At 37.6% G+C, this 22720-nt stretch overlaps 1 protein-coding gene across 15 annotated transcripts in view; it reads left to right on the plus strand.

The window, feature by feature from the left end:
* RHOT1 (ras homolog family member T1) overlaps positions 1–22720 on the plus strand; it is a 62098-nt gene that overhangs the window by 4435 nt on the left and 34943 nt on the right. For 9 of the 15 annotated variants that reach the window (XR_010838353.1, XM_067022175.1, XM_067022176.1 and 6 more), the window contains exons 2-9: positions 2644–2712; positions 6388–6446; positions 7454–7535; positions 9771–9814; positions 10129–10182; positions 10339–10391; positions 16359–16467; positions 16765–16866. Coding sequence is in view for 14 of the 15 variants with exons in the window: in XM_067022175.1 (XP_066878276.1) it covers positions 2644–2712; positions 6388–6446; positions 7454–7535; positions 9771–9814; positions 10129–10182; positions 10339–10391; positions 16359–16467; positions 16765–16866 (572 nt within the window). In the remaining variant the exon portion in view is untranslated. The remainder of the gene's footprint in view (positions 1–2643; positions 2713–6387; positions 6447–7453; positions 7536–9770; positions 9815–10128; positions 10183–10338; positions 10392–16358; positions 16468–16764; positions 16867–22720) is intronic. The other 6 variants (XM_059047851.2, XM_067022173.1, XM_059047845.2 and 3 more) reach the window with 1 other exon arrangement.

Raw genomic sequence — 22720 nt, forward strand, 5'->3', positions numbered from 1 at the left:
CATGATCTTAGCTTTATTTTGTTGGGGAGATTCCTGTGTTCTGGCAGTGAAGTAGACCAGTGACTTATAATGGCAATGCCATGTCTAGTTCATGTCTTGGCTGCCAGGAATTATAGTCCTTGCCAAAAGAGGTCAGCTTCTTGAACCACCAGAGGCCATCTTGGAGGTTTAAAGGAGTTAGAGAAAGATTCCTTAGGTATAAGAGTCAAAGAGACTTCAGGAATAAGCTAGTATTTTGGAGAAAAACTTTCTATGATCTTTTTAAAGCCATATTGCTCTCCATTCTGGTCTTTGTTAGAATGATATTTGAAGATTAAACTGCTCCAGTTTCAATTATACTGTCTGGTGATAGATAACGCAATGCAGTATGGTACCTACTATCACCTGGGTGATAGTATCTGGGTGATTGGCCATAGAAAGTCCATTCTACATAGCCTATTCTATTCATATAGAGAGTCTCTTCTACATCATCCTTACATGTGTTCTCTGCTGTCTTTTCTGCTGTTCTCTGCTGTCTTTTCTGCTCTGCCGGCACCCGTTGGGCACTAGTGTTGATGTAGTTTGAAGGAGAGGGATAGACCATAGCATTTGTCCTTCTGCAGCCCGCATTGTCTGCATATGGTTGATGAAACTTTCCTTTGGAACAATGCTCAGCTATTTCCCCAAATGCTAAAATTTTCCAGTTAAAAATACAACTTCATAGCTACTCTCCTCCTCCCTGTGTATTCTAATTACAATAAATTAGGAAGAGCCAACAAGGCTTCTTAATAAAGAAGCAGATAAAAATGAGGAGTAGGTCCCTTTGCTACTTGAAGCATGGGGTGTTTGTTACCAAGAAAAATAGCCAATATGGCTGGTAGGGTGGCAATTGGAACCAGGGAATATTACTTCTGCTTCATGAATATTAAGAATTTGCTGTCATTTAGAACTAGATGTTCAAAAGATGTGATGAAAAGACAAATTTTTAGCCGGGATAAATCTAGATAATTTGTTCTGTAGTGATGAATTATGCTTCCCATGGATGACCTACTTAGAAGCATGGGGTTTCAGACAGAACTATAGCATGTTGTGTTGAACTGAATCAGAAGACCTTCTGTCCTTGGGGATAATTGGGGCCATGCTTTTAACTTTTATAGATCACTTTACTATTTCTCAGGCAAAATAGAGGAAATAGAGCCCATCAGATGTCTGGCTAACAAAGGATAATTTTTTTGTCCTCCGTATTAATATTTATATTAAAATGTTTATATTATACGTAATTATTAAATTTAATTGTCTCATAAAATTGTACTATATAAAATATTTATAGTATATATTATATTAAATATAAAATTTAATTGGTACCATAATTAGAGAAGAGCTTGGGATATTGTTCCTTTATGGAAATAATTTTTATTTTCTGGAGTAGTTAAAAATATGCAGCGCTTATACTCATCTGCCATTGTCATAAGGGATTTGCGGGTTGCAGGATCTTAGCTCCCTGACCAGCTGGGTCCTCAGCAGTGAAAGCGTGGAGCCCTAACCACTGGACAGCCAGGGGATTCCCATAAGGAACCTTTTTGATTATAGGCTTATTTAAAGAGTTTTAAAATTTTAATATTCTAAAATTTTTTCCTTCAAGGCATTCATTTATCTTCTCAATTAAAATTAGCTTGAAAGTGGCCTATTGTAACTTTAATTTTAAACCTGCTGCTTCATTATTTCTTTGATAGTCTCACTCAAGGTTAGGTGGGTAGGCCTTAAGAGAAGCAAAAAAAGCCCTAGTTTAGATTCACCAAAGAAATTTTTTTATGGTTAAATGTTTTTTTTTTTAATTAATTTATTTTATTTATTTTTGGATCTGTTGGGTCTTCATTGCTGCACGTGGGCTTTCTCTAGTTGCGGTGAGCAGGGGGCTATTCTTTGTTGCAGTGTGCGGGCTTCTTATTGTGGTGGCTTCTCTTGTTGCAGAGCATGGGCTCTAGGTGCATGGGCTTCAGTAGTTGCATGCAGCACGCAGGCTCAGTAGTTGTGGCTCGTGGGCGCTAGAGTGCAGGCTCAGTAGTTGTGGCGCCTGGGCTTAGTTGCTCCACGGCATGTGGGATCTTCCCGGACCAGGGCTCGAACCCGTGTCGCCTGCATTGGCAGGCGGATTCTTAACCGCTGCGCCACCAGGGAAGTCCCTCACCAAAGCATTTTGAAACTAAATCACATCTGTATAATCCTTTATTAGTTAAAGCAGCTATCATGTCACTGCTCTTCCAAAAGGAAACCCAAAATGGTACTAATGAAAACATGCTCATTCATTTTCTCCTAAATTCACTGTAATCTCTCTCTCTCTCTTGCTCTAATTTTGAACTTGTTTTTAAAAAGGAAATCACTCTTGGATTTTTATGTGGAAGAGATTCATGTTCTTTGATTTTTAAAAGGTCTTTTATTATACAGTTACTTCAGAAACTAGATGGGATTGTTTTATTTTAGTGAGTGCTAAATTGCCTCAGATTCTTTAACAAATAAGGCAGGATACGAATGAGTAGAAATGTCACACTTTGAAAGGTAGTATCATACAAATAAGTTAATTATCTCCACTCTTTGGTATTGCTGTCTTGTAAGTCTGTATGATTAAGCATAAGTAAAGCTCTTTAATTGTTGCCGTCTTTACAGTGCCTCGTCTCCAAGCCGTTTCCTTTCCTGTCTCTGAGGCCTGCCCTGTTGGAATGGACATGGTGACAGGTCTGTGCTTTGGCAGGAGTTGTTGCAGGTAGCCAGAACTGCCCTGAGGAGCTGAGCTGTGAAGAAATTTGAATTTCCTCAGAATATTGGTTTTCTCTTCTGAAAATATCACTGGGGATACAGAGGGTCCATGAGAAAAGCAGAAAAGGGGCTATGACCAAGAAAAGGGTTGTTGTAATGAGTTTTAAGAAGAGAGATGAGGAAGAATGGATGCATTTTAAAGGTTATGGTGAGGGGGAACTTTAAAGGTAACACAGAACACCTGTTGAAGACCTGCATTTTGCTAAGGGATCCTGAGTGATGGTGATTAAGGAGAAACAAGTCCTTTGCTGTCTTGGAAACTAATAGGCTTTTTGATATTGTTGATTGACTTTATTTTGAAGATTTTGTTTAACATTTTGAGTTAAGGATTCAAAGGTAGGTTTCTTCTGAAACTGGTGAGGGCCTTTGAGTGGTAGGATACAAATAAAATTTTTAAAAGGTAATTCTGAAAAGGGGATTATCAGGGTATCAGAAGAAGAGTCAGGGTATTAAGGTAGGTAGATTTCTCAAGGACCAACAGTGGGACTTGTTTTAGTTACCAAGGAGCATCTGAGTTATTGAGTATCCGACTGAGTATCTGATTATTGAGTATCTGATTCATTTTTTCCCATTCCTAACTTAGTAGATCAAGTATAACATTGTAGACATGTACAGTTGACCTTTGAACAACATGGGTTGGAACTTTGCAGGTCCACTTATCTGCTGATCTGTTTCAATAGTAAATACTACAGTACTACACAATCCGCAGTTGCTTGAATCCAGGGGTGGGGATACAGATCACTGATACAGAAGGCCGACTATAAGTAACACTATTTTCAACTATGCGTGTGTTAGCACTCCTAACCCCCCCGCATGGTTCAAGGGTCAGCTGTATAAGATATCCAGGAGAGTTCTTCAGAAATGGAAAAGTTTCTGGGAACATCTGTGCTGGTGATAGTTGTAGGATTTTGGAGATAACCAGGGAAAAAGCAGACATCTCTCCTAGGGCCAGAAAGGCCCAGAAGTTCAAAGGTCACAGGTATTGTACAGGCATTGGATCTTCTAAAAGGTTTGTTGTTTTAAGTATCTGGAATAAGAGGACGGTGGCTTGGCCCATTTTAAGATAACTACATTTGACCTTTGAACAAAGCAGGGGTTAGGGGTACTGACCCTCTGTGCAGTTGAAAATCTCTGTATAACTTAAAGCTGGTCCACTGTTTACTGTGTTCCTCTGTATCTGTGATTCCACATCAAAGATCTGCAGATTGTGTAGTATTTGCAATTGAAAAAACAAAATCTGTGTCTAAATGGACCCACACAGTTCACACTTGTGTTGTTCAACATGTGGGGAATTTGACTGAAGGATAGACATGACTCCTTTGAATTACTTTTGCAATTTTTCTGTAAGTCTGAAATTTTCTGAATATAAATTAAAAAAAAATTTGAGCCAGAGTTAATGGATTAGTCACCAATGAATCTGAATATTTTAATTAACTTACGCAGTATTTGTGTGTGGGGTGCTTCCTGACTTTTGTGGTCACCATTCCTTTTCTGTATTACTAACTTGTGTTAATAATAATTTTTAATGTCTGGCATAAGAAAGAGAAAGAACATTGCTTAGCTATCAGGAGATGGGTTATTCTCTTAGCAAGACCATGAGAAAATCACTGTGGCTGGGTCCCTTAGCTCTTCATCTGAAATTTTTGTGTGGAGCTGGATAAGCTGCCTTCAATAACTAGGTTATAACAGTTCTGTGATGATGGGCTCCTGATTCCCTGACTCAGGGAGATGTTATGTTATTGTCAGCCACTTGAAGAAGGCCCAAGCCTTCTTACACAAGTTGAAAAGACTGAAGAAGTCAGAGCTAGAAGACACCTGTTAACCATCTGATCTGCCCTCCATCTGAAGCACCCGCTTTTTTGCAGCACACCCTCTAAGTTGTTTTGACCAGTGCTCTCTTTTCTAGCCAGTCATCATTTTTCCAGAGACTTGACTTGTATTTTTTTTAAATAAATTTATTTATTTAATTTATTTATTTTTGGCTATGTTGGGTCTTTGCTGCTGCGCTCAGGCTTTCTCTAGTTGCGGCGAGCGGGGGCTACTCTTCGTAGCGGTGCGCGGGCTTCTCATTGCAGTGGCTTCTCTTGTTGCAGAGCACGGGCTTTAGGCGCGTGGACTTGAGTAGTTGTGGCACACGGGCTCAGTAGTTGTGGCTTGAGAGCTCTAGAGCACAGGCTCAGTAGTTGTGGTACACGGGCTTAGTTGCTCCGCAGCATGTGGGATCTTCCCGGACCAGGGCTCAAACCCATGTCCCCTGCATTGGCAGGCGGATTCGTAACCACTGCGCCACCAGGGAAGTCCTTTGACTTGTACTTTTAGTCACCCTTTCTTTTAGTCATTTAGAAAAGGAATGTGACTTTCCTTAACTTTAACATTTTTCAGTTCTTTTATATTTAGACTTGACTTTTGAAAACTATAATTTTCTATTACCGCAGAGATTAACAGGCAGGTGGACTGTATAAGACAGTGGACTGTTTTCCTCTAGAATCACAAGAGGATTTAGTTGATAAGCATTTGAATACCTAGCAATAGTAATTATATTATCAGAAAATGATGGGAATGAAAGTCAGTTTTTAGAAAGAAGATTAAGAATTTAAGTTTGTGCATTAAAAAAAATTGCTAGGTTAGAAAATGTAACAGGAAAGTATCTCTGCTCTTACTAACCCTTTAAATATGATACCCTGAAAAAGAAATGAGGTAAAGATATAAAGAAATAGACACTCTGCTTTTCTATTGGCGAGGATATAAATTGGTTTATTCTTTTTTGGAGCTAATTTAACAATGTCTATTAAAACAAAAAAGATCATGCATGCTAACTTGAGTTCCACTTCTAGGAATTTATCCTGTAAAAATACTTACTGCAGCATTGTTTATAAAAGTGACAACTTGAATACTATTCATTGTTAGGAAATTACGTTAATAAATTATGACATCATACAATGGATTCCTATACAGCTATCAAAAAATAATGTAGGAAACTTTTAAAATGTTAATATAAAGTACACTATTGCTATTTTTAAAGATTGTGATAAACTGTACAAGACAATATTAAACATTTTAACCTTTGGTAAGTGTACAGTTCAAGGGCATTAAATGTGTTCGCAGTGTTGTATAACCATCACCACTTTCTACATCTAAAACTTTTTCTTCATCCCCAATGAAAATGCTATATTTATTAAATAATAACCTTCCCTTTCCCCCTCCCAGGAGATTTTAAAATATTGACATGGAATACTGCCCAAATACATAATTAAGTGATAAAGGAAGATTGCAAAATAGTATAAATACTCTGATTCTACTGTGGTAAATATAAGTGTCAGAAAATCTGGGAGACTACATATGTTAAACAATGGGGGATACTATGGGAGATTTTTACTTTTATATATTTTGGTAATTTTTTGTTTTAAACAATGAATATGTGTAACTTTACTAAGCAGAAGAAAAAGATATAATTTAAGTATTGTAGTAAAACATGCTAATTTGGATGCCTCTGATTTTAGGTAACAAATAACAGACTTTCCCGTGTGGTTGCTAAATTTGAGGTTGTATAGAATCTAAGTACTTTATTAAAGTAATTCTTTCTTCTTTTCACAGCTAGAGTTGGGAAGACATCACTGATTATGTCTCTGGTCAGTGAAGAATTCCCAGAAGAGGTAAACATTTTGATTTCTTAACTATATTTAAAATTTTTAAAATTTTATCAAAATTGAGTTAAATCGAATACATTTTCACATGTGGTTTCTTTCTGATAGTTATGACTTTTAGAAAGGCTTGTGGTAGTTTTTACAAGACATCTCTGAAATATAGTGTAGGAGAAAGAGTCAAACTAGTTCTGAGTTCACTAAGGCCTTTGTGTTTCTTACTTCTGATCTTGGCTAGGACATTTGTCAGCTCTGTGCCTTAGTTGTCTCATCTGTAAAATGGGAGCTGAAAGGGATGTTAGAGATATCTAAGCTGTATCATCCTCTCTTAATGTTTTTCATAAGCCCAAAATATAGAACAGATGGAGTATTCCTTTAGAGCCTTAGACTCTAACAGAGCCTTAGACTCAGATATTTGATGTAGGACATGTTTCAAGATAATGCCGAGGAATTCCAGAGCTCACATGGCAAGACGACTTCTTAGTTCCCAGCCCTGTTCAAAAGTGCCATCATTGGGCTTCCCTGGTGGCGCAGTGGTTGAGAATCCGCCTGCCGATGCAGGGGATACGGGTTCGTGCCCTGGTCCGGGAGGATCCCACATGCTGCAGAGCGGCTGGGCCCGTGAGCCATGGCTGCTGAGCCTGCGCGTCCAGAGCCTGTGCTCCGCAACGGGAGAGGCCACAACAGTGAGAGGCCCTCGTACCGCAAAAAAAAAAACCAAAAACTAATTTTGAAACACTGAATTAATTTAGCAGCTGAAGTATCCTTAATATGTCCTGTGCCCACACAGGTATAAATGTGCATGTTTTTTTTAAAAAAGTGTTTTATCATATAGTTTTCATATATATTTGCATCTGTGGTAAAGCATAAAAATAAGCATTTAAAAGTACAGTAAATACTTGTAAAGATAAGTATTAGCAAAAGGGGCTAATATATGGATAAATTTACATAATCTGTTAACACGTTTGATTGATAATATTCAAAGGTTTTTCCTTTTTTATATTTGTTTGCAAATGAAGGTTCCTCCCCGGGCAGAAGAAATCACCATTCCAGCTGATGTCACCCCTGAGAGAGTTCCAACGCACATTGTAGATTACTCAGGTAGTGAATGTCTTCTTGTAGGTGAAGCTGTAGAGTTAATTTAATAGTCCTTAAAAAGGTACTTAACTGAGCTTTAAAAAATGTTTTAGGAGGGGTGTTCCTTTTCTCTTGCAGTAAATGATCATTTACTATTTTTGTCTTACCCCACACCCCACGAATAGCAGTTCTCTGTCCCTAATTTACTAAGTTGGGTTCTGTAATAATGAAAAAGAAGGAGGGATGGCAAATGACCAGACAAATGATACCCTCCTTGAATTTGCATGTTTGCAGAGAGAAGTTTGGTGTTAATTTTGTTATCAGACATTCAGGCATGCTCTGATGTTGTAGAAAGAGTTCTAATTTGAAAATTTTTTGAGTTCTAAATTTGTTCTTTAATTTGTCAGACTTTGTCCTAAAAAAAAAGCTAAAACATTTATCATCTTGCTTACAGTATATGATAATGGAAGCACATCTATATTGCTTTTAATAATGTAAAGTTTTTCTACACACTACTACTTTACTTTTTAGTCATTAAATTATTTTACTTTGTTCTGGGACTTCTTTTGGAAAGAAAGGGAAGTTGTAACAGGTGTACCACTCTGCTGAGAGATGTTGATACTGGGGGAAGCTATATATGAAGGCAGGAGGTATATGGGAAATCTCTGTACTTTCCACTCAGTTTTGCTGTGAACCTAAAACTGCTCTAAAAAATTAAATCTATTTTTTAAAATGGGTATAACTACATTAGTAATACCTTGTTTTGCTGAGCTGGTATTCCATATATTCCAAAAGTGAAATACTTTGTAGTCTGATACATATGACTGTTGAACACTTAAAATGTGTCTGGTCTGAATTGAAAGTATAAAATATAAGTGGATTTAAAAGACAGTATGAAAAAAGGAATGTATGATATCTCATTAATAATTTTTCTATTGATTACATATTGAAATTTTAATATTTTTGTTATTTTAGGTTAAATTAAAGGGTCATTTTACCTGTTCCTTTTTACTTTGTTTAAGGTGACTACTAAAAAATTAAAAATTTCATGTATGGCTTATATCATATTTCTCTTGGACAGCACTGTACTAGAAGCTGAGGGGGGAGTTGGATGTTTTCTGCTACAATCAGTCTCATAACTAGCTTTATTTACAGAATTATTCTTTTTCAATATGTGTAGCCACATACTTAGATTCACTTTAGTATTAGAATTGAGGCCTTAGCTTATTGATTACTCAATATTTGAGAAGATATTTAAAATATGGCCAGTTTTTTAGCATAAATTGAAATACCGTGTACTCATTTGTGATATTAGTTTGTATGTCAGAAATGGCATGCATTTTGGGGGGAAACAGTTAACGTAAAGTGATCTAAATTAATATGTCAATAATTGCTTTGGTCTTCATTTGTTTACTTCTCCATTCTAGCTATATATTGCACCTATCCCCTGCACCTGTGGGATTATAGGCATATCCACCCATTGAGACCAGTTCTAGCCAGAGATATGGGCCAGTGAGGGAATTTTTTTTTTTTTAATATTTATTTATTTTGGCTGCGCCGGGTCTTAGTTGTGGCACTTGGGATCTTAGTTTTGACACTTGGGATCTTTTAGTTAAGGCATGAGGGCTTCTTAGTTGCGGCACATGAACTCTTAGTTGGGGCATGCATGCGGGATCTAGTTCCCCAACCAAGGATCGAACCTGGGCCCCCTGCATTGGGAGTGCAGAGTCTTACTCAGTGGACCACCAGGGAAGTCCCCCCGGGAATTCTTGACTCATTATCATGCTCCAGTTTTGCTTCTGAGGCCTGGTTAAGATTACTTCTATCTGCTGTCTAGATCTTAAGCTTATATTGCCCAGATTCTCACCTGGCTTTTTGACCCTGTGTGTATAGACTCTTTGTCTGGGCTTCTGACTCTGGCTTGGGTTTCTGATCTCTTTTCCCAGTCCCTTCTCAACTCTGGATCAGATGCCGGCCCAGATTTAGCACACAATGCCTTCTGCTCTTCCTTGCCTGAGTTATCTTCATGTAGACTTGTCTCTCAGTGCCAGCCAGCTTCCTTATCATAGTTCAACTCTGCTTTCTCTGGCTTGCCCTTGCCTTTGCCACTTGTCTGGCACTACACCATGTAAATGACATGAGGGGTGAGGGGTGTTTTGAGGGTTGTTAGATGGGTGTCATATGGATTTTAGCTTGGCCATTTGTTCTTATGAAAGTGTTTAAAATACAAAAAGAAATTTTTGACTTTGTCATTTATAGAAGCAGAACAGAGTGATGAACAACTTCATCAAGAAATATCACAGGTAAGTTAAAAAAAAATAGTTCTAGGTTTTCTTGTGGGAAAACAGTGATGATTCTGTATCTACCATTTCATTCTCTCACTTACCAAGAGGGCGTTTTCAGTTCTTTATTGTTACTGCTGACTTTGAGAATGTATTTTTGCTGTTAATCCTTTGGAACCTTTTCCTCTTAGAGGCATGCTAAGTTTTTTAGTTTTCCAATTTTGTTCTTTCTTTGGCCCAAATATATTAGCTAGTTGGTAGTTAAAATGCAACTTTTGTGTTATTTTAAAATGACATCATTTTAAATGATGATGATTTGTTAATTTTTCTTGTAGGCTAATGTTATCTGCATAGTTTATGCTGTTAACAACAAGCATTCTATTGATAAGGTATGAATGTATGACATTTTTTCACTATATTTTGTTAAATTTCAGTGGGGGCACTTTTAAAATTGATCCTCAATTTAGAATTTTAGGGGTCAAGCGTAGAGTATTTTTCAAAGAAGATCCTCATCGTGGCTTATTTCTTGTTAATTTTCATTTTAGGTAACAAGTCGATGGATTCCTCTCATAAATGAAAGAACAGACAAAGACAGCAGGTAGTTTTTTTCTCTCAAACTTCGTATATTGAAAAATTTCAAACTTAGAGGAAAGTTGCAAGAAATAGTACAATGAACATCTGTAAACTGTTCACTTAGATCCACTAGTTAACAGTTTGCCATATGTGCTTTATCTATAGGTCTGTTTACACACTCACACCTTTTTTGGGAGGAATTATTCAAGGCAGCGCGTATATTTGAGAGCAAAGCAGAAAATAGAGCTCTGGTACTATAATGTGCCCTCTCTCTTGAGATGCCCTTTTGAGGATTGGCAATACCCTAAGTCATTGATTGCTCACCATGTGGTATATGTAAGAGCACAGGACTTGAAGGAAAATGAGTGACCTTGGAAATCTGGCTTGGCCTCTTATGAGCTTTAAAACTTCATTGAGCCTTAGTTTCCTCATCTGTAAGTGGGTAATACTTTTCTTGGCTACATGTGGTTATTTTGAGAATCCAGTGAAATATAATGCATGTATAAGTGCTTTATAAGTGTTCTAAAAATCTTTATAGAGATCTTCATTTAGGAATTCATGCAGGGAGATTTCTTTGACATTCTTTGGAAGATATATGTATGATAGGGAAAAAGCAAATTCAGTTTTTTTCTGAGCAGATTGGTGGTCCTAGGTATAAACGTTTTGAGCTTTAAATGGAAACAGAACATTCTCGTGGTATTGTTTAATTGAACATGTTATTTGTGAAGCACTTGAGTCTTTTTCAAAGAAATTTTTTTTTTTTTTTTTTTTTTTTTTTGCGGTACGTGGGCCTCTCACCACTGTGTCCTCTCCCGTTGCGGAGCACAGGCTCCGGACACGCAGGCCCAGCCGCTCCACGGCATGTGGGATCCTCCTGGACCGGGGCACGAACCCATGTCCCCTGCATTGGCAGGTGGACTCTCAACCACTGCACCACCAGGGAAGCCCCCAAAAAATTTTTATTGAGATATAATTGACATAACATTATGTTGGTTTCAGGTGTATAACATCATGATTCAGTATTTGTATATGTTGTGAAATGGTCACCACAATAAGTCTAGTTACTATCTGTCATCATACACAATTAACTTTTAGTATTTACTCTCTTGGCTACTTTCAAGTATGCTCCACAATATTAATGACTATAGTCACCATGCTGTGCTTTACATCCCTGTGGCTTATTCATCTTATAACTGAAAGTTTGTAGCTCTTGACCCCCTTCCCCTGTTTCACTGACTCCCCACCTCCCACCCACTTCTCTGGCAAGCACCATTCTGTTCTCTGTATCTATGATTTGGGGTTTTTTTTTAGATTCCACATGTAAGTGAAATCATACGGTATTTGTTTTTCTCTGTCTGACTTAACTGTGCTTAGTCTAATTCCCTCAAGGTCCATCCATGTTGCTGAAAATGGCAAGATTCCATTCTTTTTTTTTTTTTTTTTGCGGTATGCGGGCCTCTCACTGTTGTGGCCTCTCCCATTGCGGAGCACAGGCTCCGGACGCACAGGCTCAGCGGCCATGGCTCACGGGCTTAGTCGCTCCGCGGCATGTGGGATCCTCCCGGACCAGGGCACGAACCCGTATCTCCTGCATCGGCAGGCGGATTCTCAACCACTGCGCCACCAGGGAAGCCCTCCATTCTTTTTTATTGCTGAATAATATTCCATTGTATATATATTCACCACATCTTCTTTATCTGTTTATCCATTGATGGACATCTAGGTTGTTTCCATAGCTTGGCTACTGTAAGTAGTGCTGTAAATGAACATGGGGGTACATATATCTTTTCCAATTAGTGTTTTTGTTTTCTTTGGATAAATACCCAGAAGTGGAATTGATGGATTATGTGATAGTTCTATTTTTAATTTTTTGAGGAACCTCCATAGTGTTTTCCATAGTGATTGCACCAATTTACATTCCTACCAGCAGTGCACAGAGGTATATGAGGGTTCCATTTTCTTCACATCCTCACCAACACTTCTTATTTCTTATCTTTTTGATAATAGCCATTCTACCAGGTATGAGGTGATATGTCATTGTAGTTTTGATTTGCATTTCCCTGATGATTAGTGATGTTGAGCATCTTTTCAGGTGCCTGTTGGCCATCTGTATGACATTTTTTTTTGGAAAAATCTGTATTCAGATCCTCTGCCCATTTTTAAATCAGATTTTTGGGTTTTTTTTTTTTTTTCGCTGTTGAGTTTTATGAGTTCTTTGTATAATTTGGATATTAACTTCTTATCTGATATATGATTTGCAAATAATTTTCCCCCATTCAGTAGGTTGTCTTTTAATTTTTTAGATGATTTCCTTTGCTGTGTAGAAATAGAAATTTTTAATTTGATATAGTCCCACTTGTTTATTTTTGCTCTTGTTGCCAGATCCAAAAATTCATCACCAAGACCAATGTCAAGTAACTTATGCCTATATTTTCTTCTTGGAGTTTTATGGTTTCAGGTCTTACATTCAAGTCTTTGATCAAAATGGTCTTACATCCATTTTGACTTAGTTTTTGTGTATGGTGTAAGATAGTGGTCTAGTTTCATTCTTTTGCATGGGGCTGTCCACTTTTCCCAATACCATTTGTGGAAGAGACCATCCTTTCCCTATTATATATTCCTGCCTCCTTTGTCATAAATTAATTGACCATATTATTTGGGTTCCATTGATCTATGTATTTGTTTTAATGCAAATACCATACTGTTGTAATTACTATAGATTTGTTGTGTAGTTTGAAATTGGAGTGCATGGTGCCTACAGATATTTTGTTCTTTTTCAAAATTGCTTCGGCTATTCAGGGTCTTTTGTAGTTCCATCCAATAGGATTATTTGCTGTATTTCTGTGAAAAATGTCATTGGAATTTTGATAAGGATTGCATTGAATCTGTATATTGCTTTGGGTAATATGGATATTTTAACAATATTAATTCTTCCAATCCATGAGTACAGAATATTTTTCTGTTTCTTTGTGTCTTCTTCAGTTTCTTTCATCAATAACATAACAGCTTTCAGTGTATAAGTCTTTCACCTCCTTGGTTAAATTTATTCCTAGGTATTTCATTCTTTTTGATGCAATTGTAAATGGGATTGTTTTCCTAATTTCTCTTTCTCATAGTTTGCTGTTAGTGTATAGAAATGCAACCAAATTTTGTGTATTGATTTTGTACCCCACCACTTTACTGAATTAGTCTGTTAGTTCTAACAGTTTTTTTGTGAAGTCTTTAGGGTTATCTGTACATAAAATCATGTCCTCTGCAAATAGTGACAGTTTTAGGTGCCTTTTATTTCTTTTTCTTTCCTAATTTTTCTGGCAAGTACTTCCAATATTTTGTTGAAAAAAGTGGGGAGAGTGGGCTTTCTTGTCTTGTTCTTTGAGTCTTTTTAAATGTTAGGCAAACCAGACTAATATCTATATATTATACACATCTGGCCCTTTACTTCATTTTTTAGATTACTTTTTTAGTTGGGCATTTTCATGCCTTGAAACTCTAAAGATCTGTTTCTAAACAGATGAACATGGTGACTCACCCTCTCACGTATTTACTTTGTGACTGAGATGGCATTGTATGTGCTACATCTTGCATCTCTGATGGCTTCTCTTTATCATTGTTTTATCATTAGCATTGTTTTAAAGTCACTTTGTAGTGACTTACTGACAAAGCTGAAAGGAGCTCTTTGGAGCTATACTGCGTAGCTTCTAGTCAGTTGTGGCAATTTAAGTAAAATGAAATAAAACGAAACATTCAGTTTCTTGGACACAGCCACATTTCAAGTGCTTGATAGCCACTTGTGGCTAGAGGTTACAGGAATGGACAGTACAGATAAAGATCATTTCTGTCATCACAGAAGGTTGTATTGCACAGGACTGCCTTGGAGGAAACAATGCCTGTATGCTCCTGACACTTGGTTTTCTTGCTGATTACTTGAACTGTTTCCAGGAGGGACTCTTCAGAGGAGTCAGTTTTGCCAAGATCTGTCAAGCACTAGCTTGAACAACTGAATTTTTTAAATGGGCTCTACTACGACAGCTTCCTAGACTGCTCTTTAGAAACTAGCTGGCTAGTCTTGTGGCCCTTTTAGTATGCCATCTGAAAGTGGCTTTCAATATTTGGAGATCTAATTGTGCTTTCTCAGGTGTGGCTATACTTTTACCCCTCCCTGAATCATGTGAGCATATTTATTTCTCTTGTGGTTGATTTGTTCCAAGGTGGTCTATTTCTTTAGTGTATGGACTTCAAATTTTCCCAATACCTTCTTTCCTGGGCCTCATACCTTAAGTTTATATTTGTTACACGTATGTTCTTACTTACGACTTCCTTGTACCATTATCACGGTGCTCCTCAGTCAGAGGTGCCCATCACTGTCGCCTGAACTACTTTAAAACAATATAGATGCCTTTGCTCCACCCTTTGAGTTTTAGAATCAGTAGGTTTGGAGTAGGGCTTGGACGTGTGTATTTTTTTTTTTAAGATCCATAAATTATTCTGAGCCACCTTTGTTTGTAAAGCAGCACATTTTTGGAAACCTTCTGGCTTTATTAACAATCTATATTTGGGTTTATGAAGTGGGCCAGTCCTTTTACACATAATAACCACACTAGGTGGTTAAATAAATGCTTGCAAGTATTTCTTTTGCAATCTGGAGTTCCAGCAAGATGATTTGCTTTGCCTTTAAGCTGTCTTGTGGGATGTACAAATAATTGTTCTCCACTGGGCTAGTACTCCTTGATAATCCCCATTCAGATTTCTGATAGGCCTGTCAGATTTAATTTGTTTAAAACAAAATCCTTAATTCCCTGCCTACTCCCCACTGCCCCCCCAACCCAGATTTCTCAGTCTTTTCTGTCTCAGAAGCTCTTCGCATTTTGTCCAGCCAAAAAATCTGTTTACTTTTCTTGATTTCTGTTGTCCTTCAATCTCCATATCTAATCTACCCATTGCTCCTGTTTGTTCTACTTCTAGAATATATCTCAAATCTGAATATTTCCTCTTCATCTTCATTGCCCTAATCTAAGATATCACATAAAAAAACTTTTTTATTATTGACAAAAATCAAACATATACAAAAGTAGAGAGAATAGTATAACGAATCCCTCTGTATCAGTCATCCAGCTTCAGTAATTAACAACTCATGGCCAGTGTTGTTTCATTTATTACCCCTCCCCTTGGGATCATTTTGAGCAAATCAGACATCATATTGTACTGTAAATGTTTCAGTATGTATCTCTCAAAGATAACAAATGACTGCATTTTAAAATATCATTTGGATCATATCATTCACCTACCTATAACCCTTCTGTGGCTTCCCTTTTTACACTTAAAATAAAACACACACTCTTTACTGCAGCTGTAATTCCTTTTGTGACTGGCCTTTGCTCCTCTCTCCAACTCCATTTCATACCTCTTCCCCTTGGACCAGTATTCTTCAGCCACTCTGGCATTTTTCTGTTCTTTGGACTCATGGGAATGTTTTTTCAGTTTGGGGCTTTTGCACATGCTGTCCCTTCTTCCCAGGCAGCTCTTTCTTGGCTTTTCACATAACAGATTCCATCTCATCCTTCACTCCTTGGCTCAAATGCCACCTTGTCAGAGAGATTTTTCCCTGGTTACCATGTAGAGTTGGCCCCCTCCCATTACTTTATCCCATATCCCCCTGTTTATTTCCTTCATTGCACTTGAAGAATTGGAAAGTGTCGTTCGTTTGTTTATTTGCTTATTGTCCATTTTCGGATTTTCACTATGAGAGTGAGCAGGGACCTTTTCTGTCTTGTGTCTGTAATGCTTAGAACAGTCCCTGGCTTGTAATAGGAACAGTAAATATTTGTTGATTATGAACATGCTTTCCAGGGTGCTTGGGCTGACTAAGATAGAGGGTTCATATTGAGGAGATTAAGTAAATCTTATTAGTTAGACTAGGTTACAATGTACATTAAAATATAAATCTAATGTCTTTTGCCTTCCTTATTATTACAATGTGCCCTGTTTATTTCAGGCTGCCTTTGATATTGGTTGGGAACAAATCTGATCTGGTGGAATACAGTAGTATGGAGACCATCCTTCCTATTATGAACCAGTACACAGAAATAGAAACCTGTGTGGAGGTATACCTTATCATTTGATTTTGAAATTTACGGTTGGTGAATTCTCACTAACTGAGGTTCTGAATAGGAGGGAGGGAAGATGTGGGGTGGAATAAATTTGTTTGTGAATTCATGTAAACCAAATAAAACAGAGAACTTGGAGATGGCCTCCGAACTCTTTGTAGACAGTCATATTGTGATATCCACTAAGAAAAATAACACTTTTTTCAGTTTCTTCAAGGAATGTTGATAGTTTAAAAAATATTTTTAGCTCTCATAATTGCTTTCAGAGTGAAACATTTTAAACTTTCTTTTCAGTGTTCAGCAAAAAATCTGAAGAACATATCAGAGCTCTTCTATTATGCACAGAAAGCTGTTCTTCATCCTACAGGGCCCCTGTACTGCCCAGAGGAGAAAGAGGTAAACCCTCCGTTTCACCAAGCTGTGTTAGTAGGGGCTGGAATGTGTAGGTAGTAACTCTGAACTCTTCATCTAAACTGCTAAAATTAAAATTAATTGCTTACTATATGGATATATTTTCTAGGTACTTTTCTTCAAAGACATTCACATTAAATAGAATAATATTCCAGATCAAATATTATTTCAGGAAATGCCATTAAAACAAACAGAAGGGGGCTTCCCTGGTGGCGCAGTGGTTGGGAGTCCGCCTGCTGATGCGGGGGACGCGGGTTCGTGCCCCGGTCCGGGGGGATCCCGCATGCCGCGGAGCGGCTGGGCCCGTGGGCCATGGCTGCTGGGCCTGTGCGTCCGGGGCCTGTGCTCCGCAACGGGAGAGGCCGCGACAGTGAGAGGCCCGCGTACCACAAAAAAAAAAAAACAAAAAACAAACAAACAAACAAAAAAAAACAAAACAGAAGGGGCTTCCCTGGTGGCGCAGTAGTTGAGAGTCTGCCTGCCAATGCAGGGGATGCGGGTTCGTGCCCTGGTCTGGGAAGGTCCCACATGCCGCGGAGCAGCTGGGCCCGTGAGCCATGGCCGCTGAGCCTGTGCGTCCAGAGCCTGTGCTCCGCAACGGGAGAGACCACAACAGTGGGAGGCCTGCGTACCGCAAAAAAACAAACAAACAAAAAAAACCACAAAAAAACCAGAAGAATTGGCAATTGTGACAACAAAAAGTCCAAAGACTTAACTAATGGTCTACCTGTTTTGCTACTATTAAATCCACAAATCTGTGGGATGAATTGGGAGATTGAGATTGACATATATATACTAATATGTATAAAATAGATAACTAATAAGAAAGTGCTGTATAAAAAATAAATAAATAAAATAATATTCAAATTTTAAAAAAAATCCACAAACTTAAAAACACAAAGGGCTTCCCTGGTGGCGCAGTGGTTGGGAATCCGCCTGCTGATGCAGGGGACGCGGGATCATGCCCCAGTCCGGGAGGGTCGCACGTGCCGCGGAGTGGCTGGGCCTGCACGTCCGGAGCCTGTGCTCCGCAGCGGGGGAGGCCACAGCAGTGAGAGTCCCGTGTACTGCAAGAAAAAAAACAAAAAAACCACATACAAGCAAAACACTTGTGTAATTATTTGACATGGGTACAATATGTAATACAATTTGAATGCTCCCTTTTGTTCCATAGCTTAGAAACACAGTAATTCCTTAATGAAATATTTAAAATTTAACAATATTTTACCATAGACTTTTAAAATTAATTTTTAAATTGAGATGTAACTCACATACCATAAAGTTCACCATTTTGAGGTGTTCTCTTCAGTGATTTTTAATGTATTCACAAAATTGTGAGTCCATCCTCACTGCCTGAGTCCAGAGTGTTTCATCACCCCAAAAGAAACCTTGTACCCACTAGCAGTCACTCTCATTCCCCCCACTTCCTTACCCCAGTTTTTGGCAACCAGTAATCTTCTTTCTGTCTCTATGGATTTGCCTTTTCTGGACATTTCATATAAATGAAATCATACAATATGTGGTCTTTTGTGTCTGGCTTCTTTTATTTATTTATTTATTTTTGAATTTTATTTATTTATTTTTTTATACAGCAGGTACTTATTAGTCATCTACTTTATACACATCAGTGTGTACATGTCAATCCCAATCTCCCAATTCATCCCACCCCCACCCCCACCCCCACTTCCCCCCTTGGTGTCCATACATTTGTTCTCTACATCTGTGTCTATTTCTGCCCTGCAGACCAGTTCATTCGTACCATTTTTCTAGGTTCCACATGTATGCATTAATATATGATATTTGTTTTTCTCTTTCTGACTTACTTCAGTCTGTATGACAGTCTCTAGATCCATCCACATCCCTGCAAATGACCCAATTTCATTCATTACTTTTTATGGCTGAGTAATATTCCATTGTATATATGTACCACATCTTCTGTGTCCATTCGTCTGTCAGTGGGCATTTAGGTTGCTTCCATGACCCTGGCTATTGTAAATAGTGCTGCAATGAACATTGGGGTGCATGTGTCTCTTTGAATTATGGTTTTCTCTGGGTATATGCCCAGTAGTGGGATTGCTGGGTTGTATGGTAATTCTATTTTTAGCTTTTTAAGGAACCTCCATACTGTTCTCCATAGTGCCTATATCAATTTACATTCCCACAAACAGTGCAAGAGGGTTCCCTTTTCTCCACAACCTCTCCAGCACTTATTGTTTGTAGATTTTCTGATGCCCATTCTAACTGGTGTGAGGTGATACCTCACGGTAGTTTTGATTTGCACTTCTCTAATAATTAGTAATGTTGAGCAGCTTTTCATGTGCTTCTTGGCCATCTGTATGTCTTCTGTGGAGAAATGTCGATTTAGGTCTTCTGCCCATTTTTGGATTGGGTTGGTTGTTTTTTTAATATTGAGCTGCATGAGCTTTTTAAATATTTTGGAGATTAATCATTTGTCAGTTGATTCGTTTTTGCAAATATTTTCTCCCATTCTGAGGGTTGTATTTTCATCTTCTTTATGGTTTCCTTTGCTGTGCAAAGCTTTGAAGTTTCATTAGGTCCCATTTGTTTATTTTTGTTTTTATGTCCATTACTCTAGGAGGTGGATCAAAAAAGATCTTGCTGTGATTTATGTCAAGGAGTGTTCTTCCTATGTTTTCCTCTAAGAGTTTTATAGTGTCTGGTCTTACATTTAGATCTCTAATCCATTTTGAGGGTTTTTTTGTGTATGGTTTTAGGGAGTGTTCTAATTTCATTCTTTTACATATAGTTGTCCAGTTTTCCCAGCACCACTTATTGAAGAGACTGTCTTTTCTCCATTGTATATCCTTGCCTCCTTTGTCATACATTAATTGACCATAGGTGCGTGGCTTTATCTCTGGGCTTTCTATCCTGTTACATTGATCTGTATTTCTGTTTTTGTGCCAGCACCCTATTGTCTTGATGACTGTAACTTTGTAGTATAGTGTGAAGTCTGGGAGTCTGATTCCTCCAGCTCTGTTTTTTTCCCTCAAGACTGCTTTGGCTATTTGGGGTCTTTTGTGTCTCCATACAAATTTTAAGATTTTTTTGTTCTAGTTCTGTAGAAAATGCCACTGGTAATTTGATAGGGATTGCATTGAATCTGTAGATTGCTTTGGGTGGTATAGTCATTTTCACAGTATTGATTCTTCCAATCCAAGAACATGGTATATCTCTCCATCTGTTTGTGTCATCTTTGATCTCTTTCATCAGTGTCTTATAGTTTTCTGCATACAGGTCTTTTACCTCCTTAGGTAGGTTTATTCCTAGGTATTTTATTCTTTTTGTTGCAATGCTGAATGGGATTGTTTCCTCAGTTTCTTTTTCTGATCTTTCGTTGTTAGTGTATAGGAATGCAAGAGATTTCTGTGCATTAATTTTGTATCCTGCAACTTTACCAAATGCATTGATTAGCTCTAGTAGTTTTCTGGTGGCATCTTTAGGATTCTCTATGTATAGTATCATGTCATCTGCAAACAATGACAGTTTTACTTCTTCTTTTCCAATTTGTATTCCTTGTATTTCTTTTTCTTCTCTGATTGCTGTGGCTAGGACTTCTGAAACTATGTTGAATAATAGTGGCGAGAGTGGACATCCTTGTTTTGTTCCTGATCTTAGAGGAAGTGCTTTCAGTTTTTCACCATTGACAGTGATGTTTGCTGTGGGTTTGTCGTATATGGCCTTTATTATGTTGAGGTAGGTTCCCTCTGTGCCCACTTTTTGGAGAGTTTTTATCATAAATGGATGTTGAATTTTGTCAAAAGCTTTTTCTGCATCTATTGAGATGGTCACGTGGTTTTTATTCTTCAGTGTGTTAATATGGTGTATCACATTGATTGATTTGTGTATATTGAAGAATCCTTGCATCCCTGAGATAAATCCCACTTGATCATGGTGTATGATCCTTTTAATGTGTTGTTGGATTCTGTTTGCTAGTATTTTGTTGAGAATTTTTGCATGTATATTTATCAGTGATATTAGTCTGTAATTTTCTTTTTTTGTTGTATCTTTGTCTGGTTTTGGTATCAGGGTGATGGTGCCCTTACAGAATGAGTTTTGGAGTGTTCCTTCCTCTGTAATCTTTTGGAAGAGTTTGAGAAGGATGGTTGTTAGCTCTTCTCTACATGTTAGATAGAATTCACCTGTGAAGCCACCTGGTTCTGGACTTTTGTTTGTTGGAAGATTTTTAATCACAGTTTCAATTTCATTACTTGTGATTGGTCTGTTCATATTTTCTATTTCTTCCTGGTTCAGTCTTGGAAGGTTATACCTTTCTAAGAATTGGTCCATTTCTTCCAGGTTGTCCATTTTATTGGCATAGAGTTGCTTGTAGTAGTCTCTTATGATGCTTTGTATTTCTCTCATGTCCATTGTGACTTCTCCTTTTTCATTTCTAATTTTGTTGATTTGAGTCCTCTCCCTCTTTCTTGATGAGTCTGGCTAAAGGTTTACCATTTTGTTTATCTTCTCAAAGAGCCAGCTTTTAATTTTATTGATCTTTGCTGTTGTTTTGTTTGTATTTCATTCATTTCTGCTCTTATCTTTATGATTTCTTTCCTTCTATTAACTTTGGGTTTTGTTTGTTCTTCTTTCTCTAGTTCCTTTAGGTGTAAGTTTAGATTGTTTGAGATTTTTCTTGTTTTTTGAGGTAGGCTTGTATTGCTATAAACTTCTGTCTTAGAACTGCTTTTGCTGCATCCCATAGGTTTTGGATCATCATGTTTTCATTGTCATTTATCTCTAGCTATTATTTGATTTCCTCTTTGATTTCTTCAGTGGTCTCTTGTTTGTTTAGTAATGTATTGTTTAGCCTCCATGTGTTTGTGTTTTTTACATTTTATTCCCCACAATTGATTTCTAATCTCATAGCGTTGTGGTTAGAAAAGATGCTTGATATGATTTCAATTTTCTTAAATTTACCAAGGCTTGATTTGTGACCCAAGATGTGATCTATCCTTGAGAATGTTCCATGTGCACTTGAAAAGAAAGTATAATCTGCTGTTTTTGGATGGAATGTCCTATAAATATCAATTAATCTATCTGGTCTGTTGTGTCATTTAAAGCTTGTGTTTCCTTATTAATTTTCTGTCTGGATGATCTGTCCATTGGTGTAAGTGAGGTTTAAAGTCCCCCACTGTTATTGTGTTAGTGTCAATTTCCTCTTTTACAGCTGTTAGCAGTTGCCTTATGTATTGAGTGCTCCTATGTTGGGTGCATATATATTTATAATTGTTATTTCTTCTTCTTGGATTGATCCCTTGATCATTATGTAGTGTCCTTCCTTGTCTCTTGTAACATTCTTTATTTTAAAGTCTATTTTATCTGATATGAGTATTGCTACTCCAGCTTTCTTTTGATTTCCATTTGCATGGAATATCTTTTTCCATCCCCTCACTTTCAGTCTATATGAGTCTCTAGGTCTGAAGTGGGTTTCTGGTAGACAGCATATATATGGATCTTGTTTTCGTATTCATTCAGCGAGCCTGTGTCTTGGTTGGAGCATTTAATCCATTCACGTTTAAGGTAATTATCAATATGTATGTTCCTGTTACCATTTTCTTAATTGTTATGGGTTTGTTTTTGTAGGTCCTTTTCTTCTCTTGTGTTTCCTGCCTAGAGAATTCCTTTAGCATTTGTTGTAGAGCTGATTTGGTGGTGCTGAATTCTCTTAGCTTTTGCTCATCTGTAAAGCTTTTGATTTCTCCATCGAATCTGAACGAGATCCTTGCTGGGTAGAGTAATCTTGGTTGTAGGTTCTTCCCTTTCGTCACTTTAAATATATTGTGCCACTCCCTTCTGGCTTGTAGAGTTCTGCTGAGAA

Source organism: Kogia breviceps, chromosome 19 (assembly GCF_026419965.1).
Source record: "Kogia breviceps isolate mKogBre1 chromosome 19, mKogBre1 haplotype 1, whole genome shotgun sequence".
Lineage (NCBI taxonomy): Eukaryota > Metazoa > Chordata > Mammalia > Artiodactyla > Physeteridae > Kogia > Kogia breviceps.